The following is a 23964-nucleotide window of genomic DNA, read 5'->3' on the forward strand; positions in this document are numbered from 1 at the left end:
GGTCTATCAATCAAACCTCTCAGCCGATCACCGATCTGTCAAAATTAAGGAAATCAGGGCTGATTTATCTGCTGGCTTATTTATTGGTGCACCTCTACATACAAATGCATCGATCAGAGCTTTGTGGCCGATTTCAGATCTCTGATTTTTGTAAAGGTCTGAACTGCCGATACCAAATGTAGTCAGTGGTGATTTTTGTTTAAAATTAGAATTATAGTCATTCTGCCCGTAGGAGTTAAAGGTTTTAACGCCATCTTTAGCATCTTATGTAAGCATTTAGCATAATTAAGCTACCACTGAGTTTTCTAAAAGACTGCTTTGGCCAGGTTGAAAGCAATTTTGATGATGTTTACACCTTCCTGTTATTTGCAGAAGCGTAGAGTTAATTTGCTCCTTCGCCACTGAAACATCCCAATGGCAGCCACAAATTGATGTCTCCTTTGGCAGAAAACCGCTTTTTATAACAAACAAGCTGGTTCCATAACAAGGAATGAACATGAAGTCTAGCTCTCTTGTTTTAAAAAGTCTTTCACAGCTTCTGTGTGTCTTTAGACTTCATTTTTAAGTACTTTGCTGATACATTACATTGAGTCCTCCTTCTTTAGTAACAGTTTCTTCACAGAACAGTGGTAGTGTTTATATATGGGATGTTTATTGATTGATTTTTTTTTTTTAGTTTATAACCAAATGGTCACCTGTTAGAGCTGGTCAAGCTAAAATATCATCCAATTTCGTTCACCAGATCATTTCTAGGTGCATCTACCGGCCCTCCAGGTCATTTTATTATTAGAAATTGCTTATTGATAGAAAAAAAAGAATTACTAATGACAGTTTTGCTTTTAAAGTTCCCAGAAATATAAAATTTTGTATTTCGGGCTTTCCTTCCCTGGGTTTCATTTCAACTATTCCCTTTGACAGGTCTATTTGGTGGTATATTTAAGTGAAACTACTGCTCTGTATGAGCTGGCACCTATTTATTCAACTGGTGCGCAAACCCAGTATGACTCACAGTTCCTAAAGATAAATGGTGTTTCCGTGGCTTAGTTGGTTTTAGTCATGAACAGCTGTTATTGTTATCTCTGGCCAAAACAGAGCTCCCCATCAGTAAGTGGATAATTTGACAGGGCCAGAGATTCAAACAAAGAAAAATAATTGCTTACTATTTGGAATGGATCCAATTGTGAGACTTTGAAGTCTTTTTCTTGTCCCATTTTCAGAGAAGTGTTTTATCCTGACATTTTGTTTGGTATTAATTCAGAAAAAGGCCCTTTGGGTTGTTGTAGTTACACTAACATACCCCCAGGATTTTGATATATGATTGATGTGACTTCTGTCTTGTTATCACACTATAAATTATCAAGTATTTATGTCAGCCAAACACTTTGACATGAGATAACCAGCTTGGCATGTTGTGCTGTAGGATGCACGTCTGTACAAGCGGTAGCTGGTGGAAAACTCTAATTAAAGTCACGGAGCAGAGGAAATGTAGCTGTAGCTGGGTGTAAAGAGTACAAACAGTGTTTAACCTCAAAGTGCAACTGGAAATTTGCAACAACTAATTATAGTTGGATTTAAAGGCTGTGACTGCATGTAAGGGAATGATGTACTGTTCAGGCTAATCCTGACTATGTCACTTGTTCAGTTTTGGAGCAGTATCAGGACTTTCAGGATTGTCTGAAAGTCCAGAAAGTCCTGATCCGCAATCCTTAAAAAGTCTTAAATTCATGTATAAAAAAAATTATGGTCTTAAAATGTCTCAATTTCCTTTTTTAAAGTAAATTGGTTTTAACTATATTAATCACAGGACTTAAATTTTGTCTCAGCAGGACTATATAAATACTCTGTTGTTTTTTCTCACAGGGCTTTTCTATCAGGCTAAAGGTTAAGTCACCCTCAGACATCTTAATTGTGTTCTGTAACTTTAACATATGCCAACGTACCTTTGCTAGCGAAATGGCTTTTTTATGTCTTTCTATGTCATTGGTAAGTGCAAATTTATTTCCAGTTGGTTGGATGACATTTGTACGTTTCTTTGGCGTTATAGGTTTTAAATTTGAGTTGGTGAAATCTGCAGAAACCCTGATGTAATGTACTGTATACTAATTAGTGAGGACACATAGATACATTGGCCGCAGTATCCTTAATTTTGGGATTTTGGTAATCGGTCAATATTGAAATGAGAAACCAGTCTAATCGACTGACATTATCGACCTCAACAGTCACTCCACTTTTGCCAACTTTGTGACTATTTAGCAACTTTTAAGACCAAAAAATTGGTATCTGCAGGTCAGGCAATTTGTGCATGCCAACAAACTAAAGTTTATTAGGTACCTCATCTGTTAGCATAGCTATCTCACCATCGGTCTTGCAGTTGTATTTGTATTTCTTGAACTTGCTCACATTTAGTCACATTAATTCACTGACCTTAAAGTAGCACATAATTGAGAAGTGAAAGAAAAATAAAACCTTGCTTTCCAAATATTCCAAATAATCTGAAAAGTGTGGCTTCCATTTATATACATCATCCCTTTACTTTGATACTTTGATCAATAAAACCTAGTGCTTTAAGTATCTCACAGTTAAATGATCTGAGAACAGAAAGAGTTTGGTAAATCTGCAAACCGGCAAAGATATGATTGTCTATCTAAGCTGACAAGGCGAGCATGCTTTACTTGTAATATATTGTAAAAAAATAAATTAATTAAAGGCCATTTCTTTGTCTATCACTACACAATAATTCACTACCTCCTGTAGGTCTACCACGTAAAGTCCCAATAAAATATTAAGTTTGGCAATGTGACAAATTTTAAGAAAAAAAAAAAGCAGTTCAAGGGCTACCAGTCCTTCTCGCAGGGCGCTCTGCCTGCGCCTGTTCTGTCCTAACATAATCAATAAAATCAGCTGCTGACTTCAGAACCTCCAAGTGACAAATATCTGATCTCAAACAACAGCTTTATTGGCAAAAACATGACGAACAAATCTCAGCCTGAAGCTAATCCGGTAGTTCAGGTCACCAAAAACAAAAAGCTTAAGCCCAGTCAGGTTCTTACATTCTTGCCTTCTGTTCTTCCTAGATACTTTGCTCAACCCTCAGTCTTTGCCTGCACTCGCCACTTGTGCTGTTCTTTCCTTATATAACGCAGTTCAGTGTCTTAATGTAACCTCTCCCGTCATGCAGCTAGAATGTCCATTTGTTGACGTGAGATTAGCTTTAGAGGGAGCGGTTGCTTAAAAATGTGGATATTGATTACTGCACTGAGCATATTTTCCAGATTTAGAGGAAGAGGGAATGGGGTGGTGGCTCACTGCAAATACAGCAATGTGGCTAAACGGCCTTTCACTACCAATAATAGGCTTGCAGTATATGAGGGCCCAATAGTCTATAATCTGGAGAAACTCGCTTGATGGCTCATTTAAAGTAGCTTTGGCTGCTTCACGGAAGCGTATAAACATCTTAGCAGATGTTGACAGTTTGTGTTACAAGCTCAGATTAAAAGACAGCACTCTTACCTAAAGCTAACAGCTCTAACAGGTGCACACACATTCCTCGACAGCGTCATAAACTGGGCCAGGCGCTTGTATCGCCGGTGCCGTTTTCGTGTTAACACATGCATCTTCCTGCTGTTCTCCGCTCACAGATTTAAAATCACCGGTCGGGCGCTCGGCGGCAGCGCCCTTCCTTTTTAGATCAGCAGCTGCGTGTTTTCTCACTTTCTCATCGGCTGGCCTTGCAGTCGTTGGATTATCAAACAGAAGTTTCCAAGACCTTGTTCCTGCCCTTTCCTCTGCAGATTGTCAGTCGGACCTTACCCAGTGATCGGCCCTTTCTCTCCTCCATCCTTCCATTCATCCACTCTTTGTCGAGCCGTTTTCCTTGACACACCCTTCCTGTTCAGGGGAAGCTGAACATTGCTAATGTTATTAAGGAAAAGCCTTCCTACTGATAGCTGTAAGTCATTGCTGCTGGCTACGTCAGTTCATTGGCCTCCCAAAGTGTTTGCGGATTGTTAAATGCAATAAAAATCTTGTTTTTGGGGGAGTTTGGCTGAGCTGTGGGCATGTAGATTAACATTGACTGCACAGAAACGGCGTCTAGTTAAAGTTCATCACTAAGGCTATTGTAAGCCCCTTTTGAGAATGACTGACAAAAAGTGAAAGATTACAAATAAGCTGCTATATAATGGAGCTTCTCTCCAACATGTTCCTGCAGAGGCAGAGCCCCAATGCTAAGCTGAGCAGGTATGGGTGTGCTGGGAGTGTCCAGGTTGAGTAACACAAACACACAGCAGTGGAATTTTTCTATCACTACATTTTTACGAGCTCTCATTTAAAGTTTATTTTCCACCACTGATGGCAGAATAGAATCATCGAAAATATGCTCTAAAAACGAGCCAATCACACCCAGAAGCGCAGCTCTGCCGGTTTCAGAGGCGTAAATGTGAAACATCGAGTGCAAAGAAGTATTTCTGGGCTTCGTGGCGTAAAGTAATTTCACTTTGTCAGGTGTGTGTACGCCGGTGTAAATCTGTGAAGAGGAGTTCCTAACACATTTGTTAACACCTCTGGTAAAAAGTGTATAAAAAATTAATAAAAATGTTTTGTTTTATTCTAGTTTCAAAATGTCTAAACAAAAAATTAGGACATGTTTTCTCAGAGTGGGAGGAGTCGGTTGTTTATTGCCACTCTGTTATGCAGTTTTATCGTTTCCTGCCAGGAAAGGTTTCACTGATTTAATAGCATCCTGCACCGCTGCTCTTTTTCTCACTATCTTTGAGCTGCTCATGCAACCTAAATTAACATTTCTCACAGTTGCACTTTGCCTCACACATTCCTTCTGCTTTTTACCATCTCCCTCACTCTTGTTTTGCAGTTTTCCTGTGTCTGTTCGCACGCTGGCAGAGAAAACAGGGCATGTATTCATGCAGCTCTCAGAAGGAGCTCCCTGATCTGCAATCGGCAGCCATTTGCCCCTCCTGGTCAAGGAGGCCATGTGCGGCTGCAGATCCAGGTGTATCACCTTTCTCTGCCCAACCCTCCGGCTACATCTGAGAGCAGAGGGATTAGCTTTTGTTTCTTGCTTTCCTCTGTCTTTACTTGAGCCGGGGTTATCGGTTCAAGTATGGGCGTGTTTTGGGTTTGAGACAGTATGTCCTCTGTACCAGCTTCATTAAAAGAGGCACGGTTCAGTAGGCAGCAAACACTCACCCTCCCATCTGTCTTTTTGTCCCTTCTCTGGCCTGTCTCTATTAACTCGCCCCTCTATCTATCGTTGTCTGCGTTTCCTCCGCAAACTCTGCGTTAGCAACATCAAGTTTACACTGGCCACCTGAAGAGCGCCACCTTTAAACACCCTAACACTTCATTATTCAGAACTTTGTTGTTGCTTCCTTTTTTGATAGACAAACAGGAGTTTGACCTTGGTTTAGCACCAAAAATGTAAATGCCGCACAAAAGCTAGATTATTAACTGTGAAACTGGAATTTGGAGTTGTGTTTCTACAGATGGTAAGTATTGGTTCAGGTTCGTCTCGCGTACCACAGCGTGAAAGATTCTTCATAATGAGTGAAATAAAAGAACATTTCTAAGCTAAGGTTTTAAAAAGTTAATGTTTCAAAGTCTTGAATATTTTCGTGGTGTTCTTATAGTTTCAAGCCGATACCGTGGCTTTGAGTATCGGCAGATACCGACACTGACCCGATGCAATATCAGCAGGAATCATACATACTTTTATTACCTATTTGTAGTATGGGATGCTAGAAAAGGCCTGATGAAGTGGTATTACACAAACAGAGAACAATAGTGCTGGATACAAGCACTGCTGGATAGAAATGCTGTAGCTGTATTCTTCTGTTGGAGATTTTAGATGTAGGCCGATGTTCATTTTGTGGCTCGTATCGAATTCATTTCCAGTATCAACATCGGATCGCATATCGGGTAATGCAGTGTTGCGCCTCTCCACTTATTATTGCTCATTAGGAACCTAAAAGAAAACTTCTAAGCATCTTATTTGCTTGCAATATAGACAAACTTGGCTAAACATAGGGGGCAGTGTAGCTCAAAGCTGAAACCTATGTCCTTCAAAACAACCACAACTTCCTGTCAGGAATTAAGCATGGTGCTAGCAGGTTCATTTGTGTGAACAGATACATAGGTTGAACTACATTTAAATAGCATATCATTATATAAAGTAAGACGGTGTCATTTAGAAATGATGTCAAAGTGAGTATGCTGCCATATTTGCGCATTACTGTAATTCAGAGACCCCAAATCTCCATCTTCCCAGGCACACATGCAAACACTAACATGACTTTTTCTCAGATCGCCACTTTAGTTGGAGTTTTCACAATAGTTTAGTGTTTAGTTTAGTTTTCATGTTGATGAAAGACCAAAACACATAAAATGTCTTTGTTTTCTCAGATATTCAAGTGTGGACTAGACCTAATGTGACAGCAGTGAGATGACTGAATGTCTTATTGATTTTAAAAGTTTTACTTTTTAAAAATCCTGGTATATTTTTGTACTGATAAGGAAGCTATTCCTTTAAGTAACCAAATAATATCAGTTTGTTGTACTTGTGCTACTCCATAAAAAGCAGAATGGTATGAATGTGTAACAATCTGGAAATTAGCGGCGAAAAACACCTGCTGTATTTAGTTGGTCTGTCAATCTCTATCATGAGACAATAAAACAGAGCTATTTTTAGTCAAGGTTATTGTGTTGTGAGAATCTCAGGCTATGCCTTATGTAGTCCTGCAAATATAACAACCACGTGGCTTAAAAATACTCTAGTTGTTTATTAGGAAAGGCTGATGACGGCTACATTAGTCGCTGTTGGGCACATTTAAAGAGACGCAGCAGGAGCTAAAACTGTCAGTCACATTTAGTTTTGCCAAGCTGCAATCCAGATCTTTGTCCGCTGTAAGTATAACTTTTTCCCACCACAGAGCAAAGCTACGTTAGCCAACAACAGCACCCGCGCCACCAGCAGTAACCAAGACAACCAACCCGTTCCGATTATTCTTGGTTCTGTTCCCAAGTCGCAGCGACATGCCATGATGTGCGTTTCTAGAAGTCCACCGCAGAATCACAGGCAGTGCCTCGGATCAGAACATCCGGCTCTGGCTCTCGTCATCCTCCTATCGTCTCATTCTTCTGTCTCTCGCTCTCGGCTCCAGGTGCAGCAGAAGCAGAGCAGCGAAGCAGACTCAGGAACTCCGGTTCGCGACACAGACAGTCAGTATGGGACCTGGGAAACAGAACTGCGCACTGACGACAGGTAACACACACTGTTTATTTGGATTCAGCAATACAAGTCATGGAGTAATTACTAAGCCTGTCACCATAAGCAATTAATCACATGAGAAATGAAAATTAGCTCTATTATTTCCATTCTGATGATTTAATATTTTTTTGAAGGATTTTTTTTTAACAGAGAGTTCTTAATCCATTTTATTTATGTTTTTGTTGTAAGTAGTTTTTATTCTGTTTTGTTGTTGTGTTTTATTTTGGCTATTTAAAATATCTTCCTGTTCCAGTGTTAAGGATTCTTTGCAAAATTAAAAGTGTATTGGTCTTTCAGAGGGCAAACTGGAATTATTATGACGTTATCAATATATTACTTGAAAATGGTCTCAAAACAAAAAATATTGTTTATTGCAATAACTTCTGGGACGATTTATTATCAAACTGTTATCCTGAGAGGAGTAGCAATTACTTTTAAATCCTTTAAGGACAGAAGTAGAACAGCAGTGAAAGATCGGAGGGTAAAGGGGTTTTGTTAATATTTTTAAGCAAAGATAAAATTATTATGGACTGTTATGTTATTATGTGACATTTTCAAATCCAGCATGTTCCATGATAGACAGAGAAAGTATTACTCAAAGTAGTAATACTTTGAGTAATACTTTCAACTCAAAGTTATACCTATTTTATACTTTTGCAGACTAACTGAACCACAAAAATGTCTCAATATGTTGTAGAAAATATTGTTATGGTTGCCTTTTGTAGATTTTGAAGCATCATCAGGTACCTAAAATATATCAGATTTTGACTAGTTTGGGATGTAAATTCAGGCTCCTCCTTTTATACTCAATACTGACACGCTTGTTTGTTTTAATGAATAAAATGGTTTATTTAGGAGTACTTGTATGGTGGGTTTTGTTTGGCTTATATAATTTTCCCTGTTTTTCTTTGTTGAAGCACTTTGTTTTAGATAGATAGGACCGAAAGACATCTATATTTCTTTATATTTCCTACTTAATGTAATGAAACGCCTCCAATAAATCCTGTTGTTCTGTCCAACTTTAAAAAACTTCCAGGCGTTTCTGTGAATGATGTTCGTACTGTACTGAATAATTTAGAGCAGCCTAATTATGCCATTAAACTGAAAACTGAAACTTGCACACAGAATGTTAAGTTGTAGCAAAAAGCCCAAAACCTCAGTTCAGACAAAATGATTGAAGTGATGCGATACAGAAAACATAAAAATCTGCTGCATGTTTTTTTTCCAGCCCATTTCTGTTGCAAAACCAGAACCCAAGTTCTCTTTAGACCTGTTACCTTTTAATCTGTTTGCATGCTTATTAGCACGCTTGTAATTATTTTCTGTGTCATGACAACAGAAAGGATAACAGTTTAAGATGATAGTTTTCACCTGTTTAACTATTTACCCTCAGTGAAAATGTGTCTGCAGTGTGTTTGGATGCATAGCTGTTCAGGAGAAGGATAAGAAATATTAACAGTTTCTGTTGGTAAACATCAGGATAATTAGTAAGTGCCTTATGTGTGGCAGAAGCCTGCCACCATGTGGATCAGTGTTGTCATGTTCAGGGGAACAATTTATGTCAGTTTATACATTTCAATGACAGAAAATAAAACTTTACTTTAATTAACTATCACATTCAACAATAGCAGTGTTATATTTTTATGATAAATCTCTGACCTCGTCAGAACCCAGCAGAGTTACTTGATCAGCTCTTCTGAAACAGAACCGTTACTCACATTTGACAAGTGAACCCAAACCTAATGAATTATTAATACCCACTGAAGGTTTACACATTTTACACATTGCAACCATAAGCCTTAATGTATTTTGTTGTGATTTATTTAATTTTTTGTGGTCAAAATCTTTAGGAATAAAAACCTGAAAAGTTTGGTGAACATTTTTATCCAGTCCTCCAGACACAATGCTGGGTAGAATCAAACCCATGTAAAATTTTCCTAACATGGGTTTGAACATCTAGAGAATGACGGTCAGATTGGCTCAATCGTCAGTTCTGGACTTTGGCTTGGACATTCTAACACATGGACATGCTTTCGTCTCATTTCATTGTAGCTCTGGCTGTATCTTGATGAAATGGGAACCTTTGTAATCTCTAAGCGTGCATTCACACTACGCCTGCACAATATTACTGCAGTGGCAAAATCAGGAGCCTCATATTCCTCTTTTCTAATAAATCGATTTCCTTAATTTTTGGAGATCGGCCAGTACTTGGCAACTTTGTTGCTATGTTTGGTAACTTTTCAGACAAAAAGAAAATTGGTATTGGCCAAAATCTGATCAGGTAGTTTAAAGTTCGGTGATCGGCCAGAAAACTGCAATCGGTGCAACCCCGACTATTTTCTGCTTTTCTGTCTTTCTCACCTCTTCATATACTCTGCCCACAAATTCATTTTTGCTCGATTCGAGCATCTGCTGCTGTGAAATATTACATTAGCATATAAAATTACTTTTTACATGCTAAAGTGTATTTTTTTTATCATGTAGTTGCAGCTTGAAACAGTGTCTATTGTCATAGGAACATGCTGTCAAGCAGAGTTTCAATCTTAGCCTCTAAAAGGTTCCATCTCTCCTATCCTGTGAAATTCTTTTTGCGGTAAATTGAAAAACACAGCTATTTCCAGTAGTTTTTAATAACATAAAGCTTTTTTTTCTGCTTTTTTTTGTATTCTGTGGTAGCCTCACACCTGCCACTCCAAGTTCAGAAAGCAATCTCAGCCCCTCACCGAGGAAGCCCACTCCTCTGCCCTCACCAGGCGGTCAGACCTCGCAGTCAGAGACCAGCACGACGGACGGCCCGTCTCCTTCCTCCTCTGAAAGCCAGCCACTTGATTTCCCCAATGTGAGTGTGAACGATCGTTTCATAGCAAGATTCGCGTCACAGCTGTCTGTCTGATGTTTTTCATGACTGCAAAAGCACATTTATTCTCAGCTCTTTTTTTTTTTTTCCATCCTCTCCTTACGACCCTGATAATCAGGCTCCAACAACGCTGCTGGATAACAGCGCTCTGCGCTCTCGAGTCCAGCTGGGGAAGAAACGAGCCCAGCGCGTTCGGCCGTCCAAGGCGGCCCGGCCGAGCGCGGCGTCGGCTCAAGGAGATGGTGGAGACGCAGACAGCTGGCTTTACAGAGACTCAACAGGTTAGAAAACAAATAAAAGCAAATTATGCTGCGTGTTTGTTGTTTGTTTTCTCAACTGTGGGGGGAAAAAAAAAAAAAAATCAACTGGAGCGTCCTCCGTAGTGGGATTTTCCACTGGGAAGATTAATACAATATTGTCCCAACATGGTGACAGTTTCAACAAACATGTAAAAAATAAAGGTTTTTTTAATAGAAGTTACATATTACAGCTTTTAAGATCAGTGATCAGTCAGGAAACTGCAGTCAGGGCTCACAGCTTTCACTAGTTTATTGCTACCAATATTATTTATTTTATTTGTTGTAAAACTAACATAAAATGACATGCGTTATAAAATTTACTTGGGAATAAAAAAGAAAAGAAAAACAAAGTTTGCAACCACAGTAATAAAAATACATATTGGAGAATATACAGTTAGCACACTAACAATGGGGCGACGCAGGTTCTGATTTAGTGGGGAGGGATTTTTTTTTTTTTTTTTGGCCCGTTCCAGTGGCCGAGCCTTTTTAGTGGATGACCATCTGCTGATTGGTGCTTTGGTTCCGACAGAGGCGAAGGCGGAGAGTAAAAACGACGACTCCGAGTCCGAGGAGCCGGCCAAGCGAGCTGAGGCGGGACCCGCCGGTCCCCCTCAGCCACAGAGGGTCGCTCTGTTCCCAGGAGTCGACCCTTCTGCTTTAAAGGTGAGCCAGCAGATCAGTGCACTTTGTGACGCATCTATCATGCGTGGATCTATACTGCCTCACTGTTCTTGGGTCTGTAAAAAGTATTCAAACCACATGCTCTCTTTCATATGTTGTCATGTCACACCTACAAACACCAGTTAATGTTTTCAGTCGTAGACAAACACAAAGTTGTCAGACTGAAGAGAGCCTGTGAATGTTTTAAGTTTTAACCAGTAAATATTTTTTTATCTAAACAATCCTTCTCTATAGCTTTATTGCAAAAATACACAATCTTACCAAGTATTTTTGCTCTAGTTTCTAGTGTAAATATCTTGGTACACTTGAATCGTTATTTCACTTATTATAAGATATTTTCCCCTTGTTATAAGTGAAATAATCTGCCAGTGGAATTATTACTTTTTCATCAATGTTAAGGAATTATTGACTTAAAACAAGGTTCTAAATCTTGCTGAAAAGTTACATTTAAGTTAATTTTGTCTCATTTCAAGTGAATTCATATATTTGCACTAGAAAGCAGACAAAAAAAATACTTGGTGAGACTTTGTATGTTTGCGATTGTAGTTGCGCTGGAAGGGAAACCTTTGACACGGCGCGGTTAGAGAGTTTTTTCCTCCACACAATGTTTTGCATGCAGGCCAAAAAGTAAAATGTTGCTCTCATCTTTTCCATAGCAGCTACTTCTTCATGTGCGATCTGTCCGCTGTGTGGCTTGTGACAAACTGCAAACAGGACTGTTCAATGGCTTTCTTCTTTTGAGATGTTGAAATTAAACGGGGGTTTAATGCAAATACATGTCACACTTTATCTTTATTTTTAAATGTTGTAAAAAGTCTGTGTCTTTTTCCTTCCTCCTCACATTTATTCAGTGCATATAATCCCCCATGATATAAATTGAAGATTGCGGTTGTGCATATGGATACTTTTGATGTGGCGTCACGTTTTTTTCTCTCTTTTTGCCATAATGTCTGAATATTTTCCCCCTGTCTTCAGGCCCAGCTTAAGAAGAGGGCCGACTCTGACAATCAAACCGACGGTCCACTTCCCTCTCCCTCCCAGCAGTCTCGCTCACCCAAGTCTCCATTCCTCCCCCGCGCGGCGCGTGTGCTGCCCCCACCTGGTGGGAAAGAAAACGGGTAAGAAACGCCAGCTGTATCTCTCTCTCTGTTGCCGTCTCTTGTTCCCCTCCACGGCTTTTCTCTCCTGATTGTTTATGGTGATTTATTGTTGCGCCTCCTGCAGCCAGGAGGACTCCCCGCAGTGGCTGAAGGAGCTCAAATCCAAGAAGCGCTTGAGTCACTATGAGAATGAAAGCTAAGTAAACAAAGAGGTAAATCATTTGTTGATTGTTTTCTATTATTTTGAGTTCATATGAAATATTGGTGTATCTTTTTAATCTGTATTTTCTTATTCTTTGTGAAAGGTTGCCTTAACAGATGAATCTGTAAGAAAAAAAAGCCTTAACATTGGATCCAGAGAGGAGAAGTGGATCTACAGCTGCTGATATACTTTTTTTTTTTCACGAATTACTTATTTTTCTCCCTTCCTGGTTTGCTAAATGTGCATGGTGCCTTTTTTCTTTTTTTCTTTTTAAATTGCAAATCTATTACGGTAAAAAGGAAAACAAGCAAGGACGACTTCACACTCGAACCCATGGAGGTCCTGCTGACGAACTCTCTCCTTGGGAGAAACGAGGACGACGGAGAATAAAAGACGCCGCATTTCACTGAAACTCGAGGGACTGCGATGCGGTGCCATCGCCCGCGAGAGCGTTCACGACAGTCACACAATCATTGCCATAAGAAAACATTTCAGACAACTAATGAGGTTTTGAACATGGAGAACAAATCGTCGCCGGCTGACTTGTCAGCGGGAACGTGTCAATAGAAGATGTTATATTTGTATCCGAGAGCTAGTTTTCGAGGAACGTAAATGGTAAGATGCGTCACTACATTAGAGGCTCCTCAGATTTTTACTCTGACACACTCCACAGCCTCAAGAGTCGCTGCATATTGTATATAGTGTTTGTTTTTTTTGTTGTTGTTGTTGTTGATGAGGGATTGGGGGCTTTTGGACAAGCGGCCTTCTATCTGTCAATCATGCACAAAACAAATCAGCACAAATGCGTTATGAGTCGACCCGTTTCTCCTCCTCTAACGGCCTGAAGCGTAACGGCTACAAGCGTCCGATATAAGCCATACCGTCGCCTGGTTTCTCTCGCATCAATCATGCGTTTCCAACAGATGTGCAATCGTCCCACTGTTTGGTCCCCATTCGGTTCGCATGCACAATCTTTCCTGTCTCATCAGGGCGTTGGCTCAAACCTCTCGCTACGCTACCTTCTGTGATTTGTTTTTTTCTTCTTTTGCTCCAATCAAATGTGAACGTTTTTTTAAGCGGCCTCCCCCCTTATTACTCTCCCACAAAGCACTTTTGTCACTTGATGCACTACAGCACTCGACGTCTGCCTACCTTGACCCCCTGACCCCTCTTCTCGTCGGCCATGTCCTCTGTTTTTGTTCGGCTCGCTCGTGTAAATGCAAGTGGATATGTCGATGGAGGCTTTCTGAGTGATTGAACCTGGTTTTGGATATATGTAAAATTATTTTGTTATGGATTTTGAGGGGTTTATTTTTTATGCTTTTCCTTTCTTTTTTTTTCTTCTTTTTTTTATTTGAAAGTATGTTTATTACACTCCGAGTTGTACTGGCCAGTGTCCTAAAGCAAATAAATTCTTAATAAAACATTTACTTGACTTGATTTCGAGCCCCAGCACGACTTTATTATGTCTGTGGACGTTTGTATTCCCAAGATCTCCAACAGATTTTGTTTTTACCCCCAAAAAAGTGCGGAAATACTTTTGACAAGTGAAAGTATGTTGATTATATATAAAAAGTAGGGATGTACTGGAAATTTTGGCAGATACAGATAACCGATATTATTTCTATTATGGTCGATAACCGATATTCACCAGTATTATACAAACATTAAAATTGGGCCAGTTTCACTTATCAGACTGATACGATATGTTAAATAGCTAACATTGGCCGATACCGATGTTGGTGCCGATATATCGTGCATCCCTAATAAAAACCGATAAATGCATTACGCAATGTGAATGCATTGTGTTTTGTTTTGCATAGTTTGAGTAACTTCACTGTCAATGTATGAAGGCATTGACACTCTTCTAATCTCTTCACATTACAATTGTGCCAGAACACACACTCAAAGATCAATAAACTTTCAATTCTAATGAACATTTAACATTTGAACAGGAAGACGTTTTAAACAGCCAAAAATAAATAAATAAAATGAATTATGACGTCACCATAAACAAACAGGACTAGTTGAGACCAAAGCAAAAGACTGAAGACTTGTGTCATCCAGTCTTTTGCAGAAAGAGTAAAGAGAAAAACAAAAAATCATGCGATGCACTAATTTGTTGTCTATTGAGTCATGCCGACATGCAACTCCTCCTCCTAAAGGCCAGATTAGTTTGACAAATCAGTCGACCTTTCAAAGACAGAATTACACAAGGATTGGCTTTCTTACTACATAGTTGACTTCTAAAGGAAAGCAGTTGCTGGATTTTATTTAGGGGCATCGAAACTGGCATTTAATTAAGATTCTTATTTGTAAAAAAAAAAAAAAAGAAAAGTGAAATCTATGTATTTCCTCTTTTTTTGCAGCTATTAACTCCTTTGTTTTGGTCGAGCTTAAATATGCTGAAATGTCTGTTTGTAACGTGGTAAAATATGAAAAGTGGGGTTGGTAAAATTGGGGTGCGGGAAAGCCTGCGTGTGTGTTTGTGCTGAGCAGGCCTGTTTGCTGAATCCTCTTGGCTCTCTCCGTGTGTGCCCACACACAGAGCTCGCTGGCAGCCCAGGCGGCCGGCTGGCAGGGCGGGCGGACGGGCAGGGCAGCCCGTGCCAACACAGCTGCCTATTGAGAGGCAGTGTTACGGACACAATGTGAGCGACAGACTTGCTGTATCAACAGCTCCCCCTTTTCTGCTGTTGTGGCCAGAAATAAGCCATAAATACCCCCCCTCTTCGTCTCTGGCCTCTAATGGCTCGACCCCTCCAAACACCGAGTGGCACAAAAGCAGAGGGACGCTACCACTTCCTTTCAGGCATACCAAGGTAACAAAATTAATAAATAAATAAAAATCGTTCTTCTGGCCGACGGGGATCAATAATATTGGCTTATTATCTGCCGGGCATTGGAATTAGACGGTGTTACAACAACAACAATCCAGCTTTGGATTTATTTATGGATAGTGACTATCCATGGTGTCTAGTTACATTTACTCAAGTTACTTTTTGGAAAAAAATATACCTTTTACTACGCTGTACTTTTTTACTTTTACTTGAGGATTTTTATCATGAAGCATCGCTACTCTTGAGTAAAATTTCTGGATTCTCTGCCCAGTGTGAGTAACTTCGCTGAATGGAGAACAAGCCGGTTTTAACCAAGTTTAATTCACCAGACGCACACACCTGCAGTTTCTGTTAAAAACTTTTTACCCTTAATGAAACTGACTTGGAAAATGTATCGTTTGCCTGATTTTGTTGTTTTGTAATTATGTCATTTATATGGACTATTTTCTTCTTTACATGTAAGATACCAAAATTTCCAAACAAATGCACATTTTCCGGCTGCCTGGTTATGTAATTTCAGTACTTGAGTGCCAAATACTTTTTTACTCTTCAGTAATTTCTTGGATGGCTACATTTTACTTTTACTTGAGTAAAAAATATGTTGAAGTCGGGCTACTCTTACCTGAGAACAATTTTTGAGTTCTCTACCCACCTCTGCTCATAAAGGACAATCAGCTAGAGGAGAAAAACAGTTCCTGACAAAAAAAACTTCTCTCCTGATGCGTCCATATCTGTTGCTGTGTGACTGCTTTATGGGTGTTGCTTTGTCCGTGTGTGTGCGGCTCCCAAACAGTGGAGGAGCAGTGGATCAGGAGGATGTCGGAGCACCAGAGCGCCCCGGAGCAGCTTGCTGCTGGGAAGAGCCAGGGTGGAGCTGGAGCCGCGTATAAGGTACCGCAGCAGCTTTCTGCACACAGATTAAACCTTGTTTGTCCAAAATATAACTACTGTTATCTCCAGTTGTGTTTTGACATCTATGAATGAAAATAAAGCACTCTGCAATAACACAAAGTTCTTACCAAATATTTTTTGGTCTAGTTTCTAGTACAAATATCTTGGTACACTTGAAATGAGGCAAAACTAACTTAGTAGTAACTTTTTAAACAAGATATCAGAGCTTCTTTTAAGTCAATAATACCTTAATATTGATGAAAAAGTTCTTGTTCCATTGGCAGATTATTTCTTGTTAAAAGTGAAATAATTTGCCAGTGGAACTAGTAGTTTTTTTTAATCAATATTAAGAAATTATTGACTTAAAACAAGCTGTACATCGCTGAAAAGTTACTCGCAGGTTATTTTTGTCTAACTTCAAGTGTGCTAGAATATTTATACTAGAAACTGGACCAAAAATATTTGGTAATAACTTTGTGTTTGTTCAGTGTAGCTTTAAAAAAAAAAAGTCACAGAGATGGAGAGAACGCAGTGGATTTGACACAATGAGAAAGACCTCATTTCTGTCCAGGTGGTGGTGTTTGAGTTTGAAAATTTCCAGGGCTGTAAGGCGGAGTTTTCCTCAGAGTGCAAAGATGTGACGGAGAAGGGACTGGAGAAGGTCGGCTCTTTGATCGTGGACTCCGGGCCGTGAGTAATGCTCCATCCAGTCCCCTTGAAAAACCTCTGCTGTATTACGCGGTCCAGCTGAAGAAGTTAAACCCCACCTTCCCACCCTCCACCTGTTTCTGTTGCTCAGCTGGGTGGGGTATGACCGACATGGGTTCACAGGAGAGCAGTTTGTTCTGGAAAAAGGCGAGTATCCACGCTGGGACACCTGGACCAACAGTCAGCGCAGCTTCTCCCTCCTGTCGCTAAGGCCGCTTAAAGTGGTGAGTGACGCATTTCAGGTTTGCTGCGTAATTCTTCCTGCCATAGCCGTGCTGCTTTGTTGTTGTTTTGATTAGGTAACAATGACTGCAGACATTTGTTCCTGCTGTTTAGGATAGCGCTGAACACAAGCTCCACCTCTACGAAAGCCCTGGCTTCACCGGCAGGAAGATGGAGATTGTTGATGATGATGTGCCCAGCTTGTGGGGCCACGGTTTTCAAGATCGGGTAGCGAGTGTCAAGGCTCTCAAAGGAACGTGAGTTCTTTCAGAATGTCTTATAATAATAGCTTTACTTTTGTTATAGGTTTTTTTTTTCTTTCTCACTGATTTTAACTATTTTGTTGCTATAATTTGTAACTTAGTGCCTCATCGGAGGGTGAGGATGTTTTTTTCTCAGTATTCCTTGTTAAAAATGTTACAGTCTCAGAAGCAGCCTTACTGTTTTTCACTACACCATTTAAAACAGGGGTGCCACATGGACCAAAATCGTCAGTTCAAGTCTTTATATATATATATGTATATTTAAAAAGTGTTCAAATAATTTTTCCTCCAGTTTGCTTTTTATTCTGAGTTCGATTGAGAAAAAATGAACAAATATTTAGTTTGTTTTCTGCTGAAATAAAAAAAAAACACTTGCTGTATTTAGCATTTGTTTTAATAAAACAGATTTGAGTCCACCAAGGTGTACTTTAGAGTATACGTCAATGAGTAAATGAGGCATATGTTAACTGCTTATGAGCCATTTGCTAGCTGCTTATGAGCCATTTGCTAGCTGCTAATGAGCCATTTGCTAGCTGCTAATGAGCCATATGCTAGCTGCCATTGGCTTATTTGCTTATTATGTTGCTAGCAAGCGAACTAGCTAGCAAGTATTAGCAGCTTGTTACCAATAGCTTTAATAGCTTGAGTTGCAGAGCGCAGTGAATGAAGATGTTTGCGCCCTATCAGGTCAACTTTTGCCTGATAGAAAGTAGAATATGTGAGATTATATAGTCCTGCCATTACCAAATTTATGACCTATGATTAACGTATTTGAGGCCAACTTACACCATCTTTAAAGAATTTAAGACATGTTAAGTCCCTGGTTTTAGATAAATAAATTTACGAGTGTTTAAGAATTTTAAGGATGCCTCCCTGCCAAAGAGCCCAAGGAGCAGCTCCTGTCTGAGGTGTTTCCAGGAACGAACCCCTGCGTGACTCCTTCTGTGTTTGTCCAGGTGGGTGGGCTACATGTACCCAGGCTACAGGGGCCGCCAATACATCTTCGAACGAGGAGACTTCAAGCACTGGAACAACTGGGAGGCCCCCTCTCCCCTGATCCAATCTGTCCGACGTGTGCGGGACATGCAGTGGCACAAGAGAGGATGTTTCATCATTCCTGACCCCGACCCCGCTCCCGCCCCTGCTCCCGGCCCAGACCCTGATCCGGCTCCTGCTCCGTCTCCGGCTCCTCCTGCCCCTCCCGCGACAGCCGGGGCCAGCTGAGCGGGATCCTCACCTGCCCTCTCAAACTCCAGCTCTGCCCCAAAGTGCCGGCCCTCTGCCCTCACCTAACCATGGCAAACTCTACTTGTAGCCAGTCACGAGTGCCATGTGTGTTTCACTGGCAAATAAAGGTTGTTTGACCTGAAATCTGTTGGTGATGTTATAATTGTGTTGCAAGTTGGACATTTTCTTACCTAAGATCTGCAAAAAAAAAAGAAAAGAATCCAGAACATAAATGTAAAATTGGCCTCTATTGAAAAGTAATTTATACTGTAAATTTTGAGATTTTTTTTGTTTTTCCATGAAATAAACCACAGTTATGTTTCAACTATATTTGCTTTTTAGCCCCATGTGCTACTTTTGGTGACTGTTTTCCTATTTTAGTCTGCTGCATCAGATCTCATCCAGTCTTAGAAGCACATGACTGATTCAGTGAATATGCGGATATGCAGCAACGGAAATGATGTCTCGCTGTATGTATGCTTGCTATTAAAATAGAGTGCACCAATTTCCCTGCCGTAGGCATCATTGTTCATTTTAAAGTAAATGACTCTCAGCAGAAACTAGATATTTACATAAAACATGTGACAATGTGAAAGGACACGACCGTTTTATTCCTCGCTGTCGACAATTAATCGGACTAACCCTTTCTTGCTTTAAGCTAGGATTACCAAACTTACTTATATTTGATAAAAGCCAGAATGATTAGCATTTCTAATATGTTTATTCTTACATTTATATAAACTAGAATTACTACACCTTTTGGGAAAACCCAAATCTTGACGTCAATATTTTGTAAGTGTCTGATTAATTAGAGATTCATAAAAAAAGAAGGCTTGTATGCAGAAGTTTGGATTTCTTGTGGTTTTTGCATAATATGCATATGGGTCATAATTATACATATGGGCACAAATATAAACATCCACCTCCATCTCTATTCAGCATTTTTCAGCTTTTGCTTTATTGTCACACTTAAATGTTTCAGGTCATCAAACTATTTTTCAATTAAGCATAGATGAGTAAATATAGTAGATGATGATTTCATTTATTGATGGGGAATAAGGCTAATTAAACCAGTCTGGTCTTTTGTGGAACATGAACTAACCCCCCCTTTAAAATCACGAGTTAACTGGAATCAAAAAGCGGTGGATTTTTTAAAATCTGAGTTTATTCACTCGTCACACTTGGACTAAATTACTACCAGATCTTGACTCCTAACAACATGAAGAAAGCCGAAACATCTCAAAAAGCATCCCATAGTGCTCCAGTCTAAATTCAAGAATGGATAGAAAACTGAATCATTGCACATTGTTGTCATCGACTGTCCAGGCCAGTTTGTGATTTGTTCCAGCAACCTCGGGTTTCGCTACGGGACAATGATACTAACAAGTCTACATTTCCATGTCCCAAAAATGAAAATATGAATATTTTGAAGTGGCCAAGTCATAGCCTGGACTTAAGTCTGATGTGAATTCTGCAAGGAAGAATGTGTAGAGTAAAGTGATATAAAAAAACTCGTTGCCATTTATCTGAAAAGCTTGGAGGAAGTTGTTGCCACCAATGATGGCACAATCGTTAGTCAGGGGCCGTTACTTATTTTATTTTTTACATAGTTGGTTTGTATAGTTTTTTTTTCTCTCATAACATTTAAATGCAACAAAGAAGCAAAAACAGAAGTAACCTGGCTGTGTGTCAACAGTCTGCAGTTCATGACAGGATTATGACTCTGTGGTTTTAGCTCAACATCCCAACAAATTTTCTTTCACCTGAAGGTAACGCTTGTGACAGATGGTTGAAAACTGGTAAAAGCTGAGTGCTCTGTGTTTGGACAATAGTTCTTAACACTCCTGAAGAATTGGCATTAGGATAGTCACATCAGGCTCCACAGCGCCCTGACCTTCATCTCATTGGAAACAGATGGATATGCTGCACCTAAAACCCAGGTCTGTCTTACAAAACCAGCTTAAATGAACTCTAAAAATTCTGCCTTGATGAACGGCAACGTTTGAAGAGACATTAACAAAATACAGATGATGCTGTCGGTATATGCATGAAGAGATCCGGGGCAATTCATCAGCTCTTTTGAGTATGATCATTTTTAATTTTCTTGTTTATATACTCTTTTTTTCTATTTGTAGTCAAATTTCTCTTTAAAACATGTTCCCTTTCATTCTGTAAAGTTTTTACTGTAGTCTAAATTCAGATGTCACTGTAGTGGCAAATCACATAACTACTTGAGGTCGTACAAACAAAATATACTTGTAATAATTTTATGATTGTCAAAAAAAAAAAAAAATCAGCCAGAAATAAAAATTGTGACTGCTAAAATTCTGAAGATTTATTTTGGTTTGCTTCAGCTTCATCATCCGCAACGATCTTTGTCACGACTTTGTGGTCACCACAATCAAACATGCTGTAATCTTTTCCAACCTAAATGCAAACGAAGTGTTTAAAGAGACTGTACCAAAATCTGTCAAATGTCCTCATGCTAGCTGATTAGCTTGACTCTTGTACCTCTTGTGATGTCATTGATCACACTAAACACACAGCAGAATGCCCAGTGTTTCCTTTGTAGCAGCTTTTAAAAACGTTACGTTTTGTGAAGTCTTGGAGTGGAAATCTGTGCTACCGTACCTACCTGTGTTTTTGTTTCTGTATTAGATTGTTGGTGAAATAAAAATGCATAAAGTAGATTATAACAAAAAATAAGGTAAAGGCGTCTCGAGTGTTGTGACAGACACTCAGATGACGTGTTTTTTGTTTTGTAGTTAAAATTAAACAACGAAGGAATCCGAGAGAACATTCATCGTCTTGCTCACCTATTTTCCAAAAAGATTCAAATTTGACATCCGTTTTCTTTTTTCTTTTCAGTTTTTTTTTTTTTTTTTTACCCTGGATAATGAATCCTAAGAGTCGCACAATTTCAGATATCTATTTCCACTGCGCTCCCCCTGAGCTTGAACCTCCACAGCGCAGTAAAACCCGTCTTTTCCTATCTTTCTCCCGCTCATTGTGGCTGTGGGACTCTTGGCACTGTTTGTGCTGAATCATGTGGATATCAAACAATGACTGGCTGGACAAAACTGACAAGTAATGAAATAACTTTGTGGGAGGATGACCCTCCGGGGTTGGGTGGGGTGGGTTGGAGCTGCAGTGTGAGGGTGGGGGGTGGTATACAGTGACCCCCTGGTTTTAGTCTGGTTGGCCTATGGCAGGCCGATCTGCTGGCTGGCACGGCCGCTTTGGGTTCTGTTGGCAGAGTTTCCCCCCTGGGCGTTCAGTATATATTGAGCTCCCCGTGCCGACACAAACACACTGGCACCAACAGGTACTGGTAAGGGGTTTGTTCTTATCATGCTCATTTTTATTTCTCATAGCTATTTACAAGTGATTGCTTGCGTACTGTCTATAGCTATATATCCAGTGTTTTTTTCTTTTTACATATTTTATACAAAATATGCCTAAAAAGATTTGTTGTTTTTTTTAAATGTGAAAAAAAAAATCAATATGGACTAGAATCGGTTGCATTATAACACTGTTAGTGTTTCCTTTCAGGTTTATCCTTGCCAATCTGTTCACTATGGCCACAGATCACCAGATCCCTGCATCCAAGCAGCAGCAGCCAGGAAGCAGTGCGTTCAAGGTGAGAGGAACGCATGTACAACCAGCACTGCAAAAAAAACAAAAAAAAACACAACGTCTTACCAAGTATTTTTGATCTAGTTTCTGGTGAAAGTATCTTAGTGCACTTGAAATGTGACAAAACTAACTTACAAGTAACTTTTCAGCACAATATAGGAGCTTGTTTTAAGTCAATAATTCCTTAATATTGATGAAAAAGTACAAGCTCCACTTTTATTTTGCTGCATTCGATGCACAGCTCGTCATCTATGAGCAGGAAAACTTCCAGGGCCACTGCCATGAGCTGACTGGGCCCTGTAACGACCTCCAGGAAGCAGGCGTGGAGAAAGTGGGCTCCATACTGGTGCTGTGTGGACCGTGAGTGTGTTTCAGAGGCCTGCAGAAAAAAAGAATTAGAGCGCAACAGACAAAGCGGAGGACTGATGTGTGGCTGCGTCTCTTTCCTCCGTCCTGTCAGATGGGTGGGATACGAACAGGCCAGCTGTAAGGGGGAGCAGTATGTGTTTGAGAAGGGGGAGTATCCTCGCTGGGATTCCTGGACCAACAGCAGGCGAAGCGACACCATTGTTGCATTCCGCCCAATTAAAGTGGTGAGAGAACACAGAATGCGTTTTTAGTCCACCTCATCATCATCATCACCATCATCAGCCAGCTGCCTAATATGATGCTAGACTGTATTGGCTGACTTCTTGCTTTCTCGCTCTCTCTCCCTCCCAGGACAGCCAGGAGCACAAGATTGTCCTTTACGAAAACCCAAGCTTTGCAGGGAAGAAGATAGAAATCATAGATGACGATGTTCCCAGCTTCCACGCTCATGGCTACCAGGAGAAGGTGTCCTCTGTCCGGGTCCAGAGCGGCACGTAAGTTTCTATTCCAGACAGATGACGATGATGATGATGATGAGTGATTTGGCAAAGAAGAAAAAAAAGAAAAAGTGAATAGTTTCACCTCTGACATGCAATTTCCTCCTCATGCCCCAGCTGGGTTGGCTATCAGTATCCAGGTTACAGAGGCTTTCAGTACCTGTTTGAAAAGAGGGAGTATAAAGACAGCGGCGAGTTCGGAGCTCAGATTCCCCAGATCCAGTCAGTTCGGCGCATCAGAGACATGCAGTGGCATCAGAGGGGCGCTTTTCACCCCGTCAACTAAGCTTGTGACTCTTCCCTGTTGTGATTTCTGTCTCTGAAAGCCTTGACCCCCATCTAGCCGCAGCATCTTTGAATTTCAGCTACACCTTTCAGCATTTATTATCCACTGCAGCTGTTGTAGCAGTGGCATTCTTTGGAGCAAACTAATAAAACCTCATTGCTTAACATTTCCCCCTGGTGGTGTGTTTTACTCCCATTCTGTAACATATGAGTTAGTTTCATCTGGGAATTCGAAGAGAAACATCTCACGTATGCACAACGCCTTGCAAACGTATTCAGGCCTTTTGAGCTTGTTGACGTTGTGTCTCTTTACAACCACAAACTTCAGTCTAGTTTGTTGAGATTTTATGTGAAAGACCAATATAAAGGAGAAACATCAATCTGAAAAGTGCCTTCATTTGATGAGACCTTATACAACAATCAGTGTCTTCAGTCAGAGGCTTCGATAGAAACACTGTAATAGAGACTGCTACAGGAGATCCTTCCTGCCCACAGCCATTACCATCTACAACTCTTTGAAGATAACATGAATTATAACATTGAATTTCCATTTGTAATTGATAGTTTTGGTTTTTTTAACTGACGCTATGAATTTACATACACTG

General features: G+C 40.1%; 3 protein-coding genes across 5 annotated transcripts in view; all 3 read left to right on the forward strand.

Annotated features, from left to right (window-relative positions):
• Positions 1–13861, forward strand: part of LOC102218735 (titin homolog) — a 34012-nt gene extending 20151 nt beyond the window's left edge. For both annotated transcript variants that reach the window (XM_023343130.1, XM_014473352.2), the window contains 7 exons: positions 7176–7276; positions 9959–10121; positions 10258–10420; positions 10968–11101; positions 12095–12237; positions 12344–12431; positions 12525–13861. In XM_023343130.1, coding sequence (XP_023198898.1) covers positions 7176–7276; positions 9959–10121; positions 10258–10420; positions 10968–11101; positions 12095–12237; positions 12344–12419 — 780 coding nt within the window. In that variant the 3' untranslated portion in view covers positions 12420–12431; positions 12525–13861. The remainder of the gene's footprint in view (positions 1–7175; positions 7277–9958; positions 10122–10257; positions 10421–10967; positions 11102–12094; positions 12238–12343; positions 12432–12524) is intronic.
• A 1291-nt stretch (positions 13862–15152) lies between these two features.
• On the forward strand, positions 15153–18796 carry LOC102216437 (beta-crystallin B3). Of its 2 annotated transcripts, XM_023343131.1 has the most exons (6): positions 15153–15243; positions 16055–16152; positions 16724–16842; positions 16952–17084; positions 17197–17339; positions 18302–18796. In XM_023343131.1, exons 2-6 carry the CDS (start codon positions 16078–16080, stop codon positions 18567–18569), a joined length of 738 nt encoding a protein of 245 aa, XP_023198899.1. In that variant the 5' UTR covers positions 15153–15243; positions 16055–16077; the 3' UTR covers positions 18570–18796. The 2 variants fall into 2 exon arrangements, with proteins under 2 accessions (XP_023198899.1, XP_005811190.1); XM_005811133.3 differs by lacking the exon at positions 15153–15243 and having other exon boundaries at positions 16050–16152.
• Positions 18797–21809: 3013 nt separating this feature from the next.
• LOC102237981 (beta-crystallin B2) lies at positions 21810–23529 on the forward strand. The gene is made up of 6 exons (XM_005811131.3): positions 21810–21903; positions 22125–22212; positions 22450–22568; positions 22669–22801; positions 22929–23071; positions 23192–23529. The coding sequence occupies exons 2-6, from the start codon at positions 22150–22152 to the stop codon at positions 23358–23360; spliced, it is 627 nt and encodes a 208-aa protein (XP_005811188.1). The 5' UTR covers positions 21810–21903; positions 22125–22149; the 3' UTR covers positions 23361–23529.
• Positions 23530–23964: the final 435 nt, after the last annotated feature.

Source organism: Xiphophorus maculatus, chromosome 12 (assembly GCF_002775205.1).
Source record: "Xiphophorus maculatus strain JP 163 A chromosome 12, X_maculatus-5.0-male, whole genome shotgun sequence".
Lineage (NCBI taxonomy): Eukaryota > Metazoa > Chordata > Actinopteri > Cyprinodontiformes > Poeciliidae > Xiphophorus > Xiphophorus maculatus.